The sequence below is a fragment of the Juglans regia genome, chromosome 13 (genome assembly GCF_001411555.2).
Source record: "Juglans regia cultivar Chandler chromosome 13, Walnut 2.0, whole genome shotgun sequence".
In the NCBI taxonomy this organism is placed as follows: Eukaryota; Viridiplantae; Streptophyta; class Magnoliopsida; order Fagales; family Juglandaceae; genus Juglans; species Juglans regia.
The window spans coordinates 28,386,643-28,398,680 of NC_049913.1; the positions used below are offsets into that span (position 1 = coordinate 28,386,643).

At 33.7% G+C, this 12,038-nt stretch overlaps 1 protein-coding gene across 1 annotated transcript; it reads right to left on the reverse strand.

Moving 5' to 3' along the window:
• Window positions 1–776: 776 nt before the first annotated feature.
• LOC109003965 (endoglucanase 8-like) lies at window positions 777–5,309 on the reverse strand. Its single transcript, XM_018982309.2, has 7 exons — window positions 5,070–5,309; window positions 4,555–4,962; window positions 4,153–4,245; window positions 3,897–4,058; window positions 2,254–2,365; window positions 1,612–1,775; window positions 777–1,337 (listed from the first exon to the last, which is right to left on the reverse strand). The coding sequence occupies exons 1-7, from the start codon at window positions 5,295–5,297 to the stop codon at window positions 1,014–1,016; spliced, it is 1,491 nt and encodes a 496-aa protein (XP_018837854.1). The 5' UTR covers window positions 5,298–5,309; the 3' UTR covers window positions 777–1,013.
• Window positions 5,310–12,038: the final 6,729 nt, after the last annotated feature.

Below are 12,038 nucleotides of genomic sequence, written 5' to 3' on the forward strand. Positions count from 1 at the left end.
TTAAAATTTCTCCCCATTTTCGAGGTTTTGGTGCGCTTGTTGCCCTCTTAAGTTTTGCCCTCGATTTGTTATGGGCTTTGATTTTGGATGGGTGCTGCTTGTTTTTAGAGGATTACTATAGCTACAAAGAGATTATACAAAAGAAATTCTACAAACTAACATGGTTTTATGTGATCTACTAGATCTATTTACAATAAAAATAACTTTATAATCTAACAAATCATATGAAATCACATCAGTGTATGGAATTACTTTTATGTAATATATTTGTTGATAAAGTATTTCTCTTGTTTTTAAGAATTTTGATAGTCCCATGTTTTGCCCCTTTACAGCTTCGGCCTATTTTCAGTGGCTCAATATATAAATGCTCTATTTCTCTATGAAGCTTCCAGTTGTTTGGCAAATTTATGCAAACGTTGGGTGGAGTTTGTTCCCTTATTTTCATAATTTCACACTTACAAGCTCAACAACTTGATCAGTACTAATAAAACCCAGAGCATTTCTCCCTAATCTTGCTTCTTACTCTTTTTGAAGGAAAGTCCTTTCTCTGTCTTTCTTCCGCTAAAGCCCAGAGAGGCTCAGTGCACTAGAAATTTCATGAAAATTATGTTTTTGTCTTTCTTCGGCTCTTAACATTAGAGGTCGGTTTAAGGCGATATACGCAGTTGCCTAAGGCTCCCAACCATATGAGATACCAAATATAAAATTCAACATTTTTCTTTTGAAAAAAAAAAATGATACACAAGATAACAAAAAAGAAACATTAATACAAGATAGGTGCAAGCACTGAATTTTTAATACGTGTCATTAATTATTCATAGGGACAGCTGTATTGATACCATTTGTGCATAAATACAGCCTTTTGATTTCTTACATTCATGATTAGGGGTACAGTTAGAATCTTAACTCACAATAATTGGGGGGTGGGGGGAAGGGTGACACCTTTGCACACCACTAAAAGCTTGTCCTTTTCCTCACATTCCTTTCTTCTTTTCTGTTTTTCGGTGGAGAAATCAAGGATGGTATGAAAAGAATGCAAGCAGGCCCACCAGAGGCGCATTGATGTATGTTGTCGGCTCGGACTCTTGAAAGAAGGGCCTAGAGTCAGGAAAGGCATCTGAGCTATTGGGCCCACCCACCACGGCTCCAACCAGCTGATTGGGGTTGGGATTTGGACTTAGGAAATATCGAGAACCCGCTTTGCAACCAATGTGGACAGGGTGAGCCCCAACCGAAGGTAGTGAGCTGGCCCTATGGTGTATCCTCTGTGGGTAACGTGCGCCATATCCAACCATGTACGACATTCCGAGTGGATTATCTCCAAGAATGTAGTCAACCTGGAAGGGAAGGGACCCAATTCAAATTATCAAAATCACCCCATCATTCTTCCAAATTCCAAAAAAAGACACCTAATTAGTGGTTTGCCCCGGGGATCAAGCTATTCAATCCGAGGACCATCTCTTATATAATGATAGATACTGTTCATGTATATATATATCAGACAAACCTAGCCGTTGATTTTGTCTGAAGTAGAGATGGTCCACCCAGATTAAATGCTGAACATGGATAGTAGGACCCACCGATCTTATCACAGTGGCCTATGAAGTTTACCTGACGTTTAGCCAGTCGCTTGAGCAGAGCAGAGGAGGCTGATGTCTCGCCACATGGTACAATCTTATTGGCATGGCTTAGATAATTAGAATAAGCCAGAAGCAGGAAAGACAATGACGTTACATGCTGCATGTTACTCCCTCCAGCCTTGAAGATCAGCCCACCTTTCCGATTAAAAAGGCCAAAAACAGAATGTGGTATAAGAAGATTTGATTAATTCTGAAAAATATAATCTTACTTCTATTTATTTTACTGTGTTGATATTATTTCTATTCTATTTATGGGTAATGCCATGAACCTAATAAGATAAAAATAATTTCGAATTAATATGACAAAAACTCATTCATTATCTATAGAAAAAAATGGGCATTTATTAATCTAACGCAAAAGGTATTGCAGAGCCGCAAAAATATGCGCCCAAGAGAATGACACATGCATGGAACGCACAAAAGCTACTAGACCAGTCTGTCCAATGAACCATTGCGCAAGACTTTTGGTATGAAGGGCACGTTATTCTTTTGGATTATTGTAAGGTGACAGTGATTCACGTGATTTTCTGCTCAATGATAAGGTGTGATTGAGCTATCATTTTTCAAAAGGATCATCTTTAAGACACAGGGAAATGGAGAAAGACAAAAATACCTGGGGAATATTGGACTTGAGGATGAGAAATTCCAGGCAATAAAGAACAAATAAATCCATCTGCATTTTGCTGGAAGGACTTGAAATAATCTGCCCTTCCCCTCAATACTTCCTGATCATATAAATCATTTGAAAAATAATAAAAAAAAAAAGAAAAAAGAACTAGTTAGCTATTGTGGTCTGCCCATGTCTAGTTTCAATTACGAAACCATATACAACTCTGGTTCATGCCGTAAATTATCTTCGATTTTTTCTCTTGAAACATGCAAAAATGCATGTACATACTGAGTAAATTGGCAAATTACGATTTTCCCCATGAATATCATATATATATATATATATATGTGTGTGTGTGGATATGTATTGATAATAGTGAAAAGCCCTAAACAGCAAGTCGCAATCGTGAAGAATAATGACTCAGTATGGGATTAACCATCGTTCCAGCCTTTATGCACATGCATGCAGCAGTAACTTACTCATTTCGGGACCCACAAAGGAGCCAGCTGATCTATGGATGAGTTTACCTAGACTTTGTGGTAACCACCCCCAGCCAACCCCTCACTCAGGCTTTGGCATAACTTTAATATTGATTGAGGGGACAACACACAAATGCACAAAAGCAATGGAAAAGCATCATAACAGTTCAGAAGGAAATTTTTTTAAAAAAAGAACAAAAGCTAACACCATGAGACACTACCCCAAATTAAATATTTCTCCATCATATAAGACGGTAACCTACATATCCAAAGAAAACAACACAAAGTACATGACAGTACTGCTAGCTAGGCTCTCCCCCATTATTGTAAAACCAAACTTGAATTCCATATTAATTACATTGGCAAGAAAAAAGAAAGCAAGTCACATGAAAGCCAAATTCTGTACCAGAGATTTCCATGTGCTATCATCAAATTCATACAACTTTTATCTATTACGATCTTGACTATTGCATCAGCAAAAACGAAAATACTTTTGAACTTTTAATATATGCCATTTTATTCATCCCCATCAGAATAGAGGGCTCCACCAAAATGTGGGGACCCGTAACAGGGAGACCCTTTTGGAAGTTGAATGATCACAAAGCCAAGCCCTAGGCATAGGAATTAAGCCGCTTTTAGAAATCAACCACCACCACACACTTTTCCAACAAAAATATAATAGTATATATACATACTGCCATAGTCCTCTCTTTGTAGAATTTTGGTTAGTATATATATTAAGCATAAATACAGTTGGAACTTGCTGGGTTTGGATAGTGAAGTATTTTTAAATATTTTGTAAATAATAATAAAATAATAAATAATAGTAAGATATTATTAAAATTCCTCCCAGTACCCAAATTAGGCCTTAGCTGCTTCAATTCGTTCAAACAAGTTGGGTTGGACCCACTAAGGTGACAACAGCTAACTATATCATGTAAGATACGCATTCCACACCACGTGATACACATCCATTGCATTAACAATAGGGTTAAAGAGCGAAAAAAAAAAAAGCCCATATATCAAACAAAAACATAGGACACTACAGGGAGAATAAAAAACATTAAAGCCCGACAAAAAAACTTTTGATAAGTGCCAAGACTTATTCGTGTATTAACTTCAAATTATGAAGTTCCCAAGATTAATTAATTAAGGAATTAGGGTTACCTTGGAAATAAGCACATTAATCCCAGCATGCTTGTTATCCCAACCAAACTCGTTGATGGTATCCCCGGCTCTCAATATCACCTCGTTCTTCGCTATGTACTCTCTGTATTCGCGCCTCCTCGAGGCCTTGTGCAACCACACCGCTGCCCAAAGCAACTCGTCCTACACAACAACAGCAACAACACCATTCAGTAAAACCAGCAACTTTTACGACGATCCAACGGCTGAGACTCGTGAACAAATCCCCCCTCCCCACCTGGTAACCGTTGACGTCGCAGTAAAAAGGGCATACTGCAGAGTGCAGGCTCGAGCTGTACGCACCCCGGTGTCTGTCAGCAAACTCGAACACCTGCGTTGTAACCGTTACATACAAAATGTGACGAATAAGAGAAGAGTTGCGTTGTAACCGTTACATACAAAATGTGACGAATAAGATGCTACATATAAGCTTCACGTTCTTAGTACTATTTAAAATATATGAATTTTTTTTTTTATCTTTATATTAAAAAAATAAATTTATATATTTTCAAGTGATGTGCAACATAAGTAATGTGCAACACTATGAAATTTATGTATAAAAATTTTCGTAAGAAAATTAATAAATAAAAATTCCCAAACGTTAAAAAAAAGGGTGATTCAGTGCGTGAAAGGGACGTACCCTAACGGCACGATTGAGAAGCAATCTGGAGTAAGAGGGGTCACGTGATCTGAACACAATGGACGCAGCGGCCAGCGCAGCGGCGGTTTCTCCCGCCACGTCAGAGCCCGGGTGGGCCCTGTCGATCTTATACACTGTACGAAGCGTATCCATGTCCTCTGGTCTCTCCCAGCAGTTGTGATCTGAGTAGGCGTCACCCACCTGCACGTAAACGACGTCCGGTACCGCCGTTGCCTTCAAGAGGTAATCCGTCCCCCACTTAACGGCCCTGACGGCGTTCCTCAGCTCCGGCCCCATTGTCCTCCCGAAGTCTATTACACTCCAGGACAGCATCGTCGTGGTAAATGCCATTGGGAACCCGAACTTAATGTTGTCCCCGGCGTCGTAGTATCCACCGGTTAAGTCCACCTGCAAAAGTAGGCAATGCAGGTACAGCGCCGGTGTTTTTAGGACGAGCTAAACGAAGAAAAAGAGGAATGTTAAAGGTGTGTGAGAATGTAGGTTGTGAAGTATACCCCAGCGGTGGCCCCGTCGTGCAACGCGGAGTTCCTGCGCCATCGGACACGTTGATCTGGCGGAAGCTTCCCCGATCGTTGGCCCTCGAAGAAGAGGATGCTTTTCCTGAGGGCGTCGTGGTAGTCGTGGCGGCCGGCGATTGAACGGAGAGGAAGTAGCAAGAGGAGGAGGGTGAGGAAGCCAAGTGCGGTAACATAGCCCGGGAAAGAGAGTGCACTTCGCGCCATTTCTTGCTGGTTGAGCATGAAGAAGCGAAACCGTGGAGGTTCTTTATACTGGAAAGTGTCATCGGATTCCAGAGCTGGGACCAATCAGTGCCCGCCACGCGGACAGACATGACTGGATGATTGTTCGGATTCCAATACAAAACACGCTTGACCGGGTCTTCTCGGGTCTTGACTGATGGTTGGGTCGGGAAACCCGACCCATTATCGCATTTGGATATTAAGAGGTTCGGTGGGACAGACCGAAGAATAAAGAGGGAAGAGAGGTGATCCACCGTTGTACCGCTGTATTGACGGTGAACACGTGGATGAGTTTGGGACGGTGTGGATCCACAAAGGACGAGGAGCAAGAGAACAAATATGCTCCGGAGGTATCTTGATTGGGTGGGAATGATTCAGAAGCGTCAGATATGTTGACCGTTTTCTAGCAGGTTTATTATCCAGTTTTTTTTTTTTTTGTTATTTAAATCTAGATTAAAAATTTTAAAATATGACGTTCTTACATAATATGAAAAATAAATAAATTTATTCAGCCAAAATAATTATATAATTTAATTAAAAATAAATTGAATTTTATAAAAATCTACTCAAAGAATAAAAAGTGGTCAATTTTTATAAAATTAAATTTATTTTTAATTAAATTACAAAATTATATTAATTAATTAAATTTATTTTCTTTTAAATTATGTAAAAATATCATGAGATTTTTAATCGTGAAAAGGAAAAAAACACTTCAATAATAAAGTAATAATAAAAAAATTATAAATGTATTATTACCTTTTTTAGTGACGTTGTAGGACTTTTGGCCCTTTGGGGGAGAACTGAGAAGGGCATGTGACTTTGTGCTGGGTGGTTGGACGTATTTAAAAAAATAAAAATAGACATAATTTTAGGTTTCATAGGTAGATTCTATGGCTAAAATCAAGTGTACACTTAGATCGTGTGGTCCTTCCTGCTTTGGATAATATCAACCGTCCTGGGGCCGATGTTATGTAATCCGATCCATTTTGAGGATACGTTAGGTTTGCTGCAGATTCCGCTGTTTGTCCCAAGGCCCAAACCTTACTCGATTGTGATATCTTTCAATTTGGTGGTGATATTTAAAGATAGATACAGAGTAATATTAGTCTTATGAAAACGATATTAAATTTTAAATATGAATAATGTTATATATAGTTTCAGAATGTATAAGTCTCCCTCGCTTTTTTGAACAAAGTGAGATCTATTATTAAAAGATAGATTTTTCTACGTTGATTTCAGATTTGTTCTCATTTTTAAAATAAGCACGCTAGATCTATACACTTTAGGACTATAGAAATCATTTTCTATAAAATATTAGTGCTATTCTTTGCAAAGGTGAAGTAGCTCTTTCTTAATATTATAGCAAGTACTCTAAAGTCACAAGGAATAAAGAAAAGAAAAAATCTACACAACCTTCTACTATTTACACAACCTCCACACATCACATTTTTTTTAATTTTTATTATTTTTTTCTTTTATCAAATATTTAATATATGGATAATGAACAGAAGAATTAAATTAGTTTAAAAAGAATAAACTAAAAAAAATTAAAAAAAATTAAAAATTTTAAAAAATATGAAAAATATGGTGTGTAGAGGTTGAGGAGGTTGTGTAGTATTGCTCGAAAGAAAATACTCTCAAAGAATTATGAAATTAAATAAACCCAAAAAGACTGAATAATATTCAATGCAAAATTCATGTTATTTTGTAAAGAGAATTATATTTATAGTTTTAAAGTATGCAAGTCTCATACATTCTTTTTAAAAATCGTAGATAAATATAAAATTCATGGGAAAAATTATATTTTTAATAGGAAATCTCATTTCTTTTAAAAATGAGTGAACTGAATTTATACATCTGTATCTAATAATATTAATCTTTTAGAAAAATAAAAGTAGAAACAAATACATTCACTTGGTTGAGGTGTGTAGCACATGTCTAGATAAGTCTACATGCAAAACCCGTTCTTTTTTCTTCTTCAATTCCTTATTGCCACTTTTAATCCTTCTTCCTAAAATCCTGTCAATACAATTGTCTACCCTAGAATTCGAATCCAAAGCTTCTTATCCAAAATCAATTTTGAATTGTAGATTCATCTTTATTCCTGTCGTTTTTCGTTTTTTTTTTTTTTTCCTTCTTAGCTTCTTCCTCATGATTGGTTTGGGTGAAAAGGACAAAGTAGTAAGTTACCGTTATCTGACAACTAAACTTCTAAAGAAATTGGTTGTTTAATGCCCTCTTTGCCTGGAGCAGAAGAAAAAAACACTACTACCAATAGGAAAGGGCAAATGGAAAGAAGTTTCATCCTTCAGATACAAAATGGAACTTATTTATAAGGCAATTACTTGCATTTGTAATCTTATAGAAGGTGAGATATATGGACATTAATCAAGCTTTTCACTAGACATGCATTTAGAAAAGTGATTTTTCAAAAGATTTATGTGAATTTGGTCACGGTTGCAATATTACTCAGGGCCCTAATCATATCACCATATGCCATGTAAGCATCAATTTTAATTGATATGATATTCTATGATATGATGTAAGTACCACGTGTTCGTACTCTGCGATTACATAATAATTACTCCACTGTTACGTTTGGTTTCCAAATTCAGCAGATCTCAGTTGAGTTTAATCAAATTTTAAAGTGAGTCTAACATCCAAACACTCAATTCTAAAATTACTAAACTCATCCCAACTCAAAACTTTCTTACACGTAAGATCCACAATCTTTTTCAACTTAAAACATCTTTATACTTGGGACACTCACAACTTTTTTCAATTTTCCATAAAAAATATTAAAATCATATTAAAATCCAAATACACTTTAAATTCAATTTAAATGGACTCCACATAACTCTCTCTATTACTCAATTCACTACTATTCATAAAGAATAAAATTCAACTAAATTCAACTCAACATCCAAACGCAGCCACTTAATTTAGTTGGACTAATGCCAACTTAATTAATAATTTACTAATTACCCTATTAAGAAGTATTTATATTCTCAAAACAAGCATGTAATTAGCAAGCATGAAATATTTTTACATAAAAAGTAATTACCTAAGAAATTTTAACAGACATGACCTCATCTATATCTTGGAAGTATCTAATAACTAGTCTTATATATAAATATATATATATATATATAAAGAAAATAATACTTTTATTCATCAATCCAAACATTACAAAGATAAATCAATCCAAATAGCTTGAGATACATAATTTGAATTTGAATCCCACCAAAGTGCTACATCATCAAGATGCCACGCAAATTTAGCCAAAACATATGCTACACCATTTGTTTCATGACTTCTATGTTGACAAGACCAATTAGAGTGACTATTGAGTAGAGTCTTGATTTCTTGAACAGTGCTACTCCACAATGTTGATGAACGTCCATCCTTGGTCAGTTCTTCTAATACAAACAGTGCATCACTTTCAATTTGTAAATCAGCAAGGTCTAAGGGAATGCACAACTGCAACCCTCTCAATAATCCTTAAATAATTATAAAAGTTACAAAGCATGTACAGTACTCCATTAGCATAATGATCATGTGGTGTTTGATGAATCATTAGTGTTGTGAGACATTATAATTAGCAAGAGATGCCCTAAACTATTTGCTAACGTGATAGCAGTTAATCTTCAATTATTTCTATCCGATTACGGTACATCATAAAAGATCATGCACTCGATCGTTAATTAGTCAAAATCTTTTAATTATTTCCAACTGATTTTCGCTCATCATCACAAATACTAGACATCTCTTTAATCATATCTCTCCCCTTCTCTCAGCTCCTTTCTTTCTTTCTTGGTAGAAAACAACACCCAGCCTAAAGATTGTCACCTGAACAATACAAAAAGAGTAGCCAACCCCACCGAAAGATTCAGGGCTTAAATAACATGAACACTCTTCTAATTAACTTGGTCCTGAAAGGCAAAGCTATAATGTTAGGATGCCTCAGAGCGCAGGCCTATTCTTAGGGCCCATACGTTAATTGTCTTTTATATAAATGACAATGCTACGACGGACGTCAAGGACTTAACTTGAATAGTGAGTGAGATTAGATGATTTTAGATTAGTTAAATAAAATATTATTAAAATATTATTTTTAATATTATTATTATTATTTTGAGATTTGAAAAAGTTAAATTATTTATTATATTTTGTATAAAAATTTAAAAAAATTATAATTATAAGATGAGATAGATTGAGAATGTTTCTGTATCCAAACGAAATCTTAATAAAGTACACTAATACAAATGAGTTTTTTTAATTTTTTGAGTGTTTTTTAAACAATCTTAACTATTAAAAAAAATAAAAATATATATATAAACTCACTAACAGTCACTTTCGTAATTATTAAAAAAAATAAAAATATATGGGAGGATATATTTGATAAGCATATTTCAAAAGTCATAATATCATTTGACATTTTCCATATGTAGATACTAGCTGCCCGTGCTTGCCTGAGTCGGCTCAGACGCGGGCATGTTGTAGTCTTGTAGATTTATGCTATGCTCGATGTATGCCTACCCGATAAATCTAAGAATATAATATAATAAATATTAGAATTTATTTTTTTATAATTTAATTTTTTGAAACAATAAATAATTTAATACGGTAATGGAGTTGAGGTTCGAATTAATCCTGAATTTACACTATATTTAATTTAAACATCTCATCTACATGTAATAATAAGAGACACCAATATGAACTTTTGAAGTCATGGATAGAATTTGTGAATAAGAAATATTTTAGTCACAAAATAATTATATAAAAATAAATTTATAAATTAATATAATTTGATATGATACATTAGATTATAAAATTATTTTTATTTTAAATTATATCTAACTTATTATATAAAATCATTTTTTATAATTTTTTTTTAATAGCTGCACTTCTCTCTGACTCTTCGAGTCTTTGTGAACACTCTTTCAGTCCCGCACCGAATTTTGACCGATTATCCGAAAACATGGGTTCAAACACTGAGGAAAGCGCACCAAATTATCGCAATGTACGGAGGACATGATGCCAAAAGCTTGAGATGAGGAAACCATTTTTCTTGTCCTCTGATCGAAAACTCTATCAATTCTCGCTTTTTCTTTTTATTTTAAAAAAATGGTAAATTTCTATATCTTAAAACCATATAAATTACTTTCCAAAATTAAGTATACAGCTGCATGGGTCGTACTGTTATATCATGGATCCAAATTGGCGAGAAAATTTGGATAAAAAAAAAAATAATAGATACAATTATTATTATTTAAAAAAAAAAACGTAACGTTTAATTTATACATTCTATAACTTTAAATATTATTTATCGGGTAAAAATAATGCTACCTAAAACGCATACATGCATTGAGATGATATCGATTTACTTTCATTTGTGCCATAAAGGCAAATCTAGTAACAGATCCAACCCCCAAAAAAAAAAAAAAATTGCTATTTGCGGTGGACATGTTCCCTCAAGTCACGGAGTCGGTTTGCCTATTTCTTTTCTTTGACAATGATGTTGTACTGTCGGACATTTTTTTCTCTGCGGTGGACATGTTATATCATGGATCCAAATTGCATTATTAATAATATTAAAGGGTAACCGTTTTGATCTTTGAAGTTGTGTATAATTTAAAGGTTAGTGTTATTATCTTATTATTATTTATTTATTATTAAAGTATATTTTGAGTTTTTTTATCATTTCCTTTTAAATATTTTTTTAATATCCTTAATTATTAAAAAAAAATTAAAAATATATTACTTCACTAATATTCACTTCTTTAATTATTAAATTAAATTAAAAATTAAAAAAATAATAAATAAATAATAATAGAATAATAATCCTTACTTTTAAAAACTTAATCTTTAAGCACAGAAATCTAGCCCCCTTGATTCCCATCCAAAAGAATTTTTTACAAAGCTTTTACGTAAAGATAATACTTCCGTACTTATCGTTCTTGTCCACACACTGCACACACTCCACACAGCAAAACTGTTTGAGTTTTGTTCTAATAGAGATTGAGTTAATGAGCAAGTCACGCCGATAAATCCGTTTAATCGAATATCATGAGCTGGCTGCTTCCACTTATTAGTTCTTTAGATGTTTGCATGTTTTTTTTATGTTCTTTGTGTTCACCGACTAGCTAGCTAGATAGGCTTACAATGAGATCAGATAAAAAATTTAAATAATAGTGAAATAGTTTGAATTAAAATATTATATTAAATTTTAATAAATGAGAAAAAAATTAAATAAAAATATTATAAAGTTAAAATATTGTTAGAATATAATTTTTTAATATAATATAAGTTTTGTTTTGAGATTTAAAAAAATTAATTTTTTTTTTATGTTTTGTTTGGAAGTTTGGAAAATTTACAATGATTTAGTAATAATTTGATAAAAAAATTTAAAATTTAAAATTTAAAAGTATTTATATTTGAATGATGTTTAAAAAAGAAATAAGATAATTTTTTTTTAAATGAGATGAATAAAATGAAAGGATCTCTATTCCCAAACAACCCCTTAAACTGAAAACTCAGAAGTCCTATATATACGTGGCTAAGTTTGTTGTAAACAATTAAACTACAGAAAATTCTAAACATATATCGGAAGCATTGCGATATATCGGAAACACACCAGGTATATAAGGAATATACTACAGAAAATATGGTTGCTCTCTTTGAGGGGGGGTGTCTCCAAAGAAGATAGGCCTGAGAAAAAAG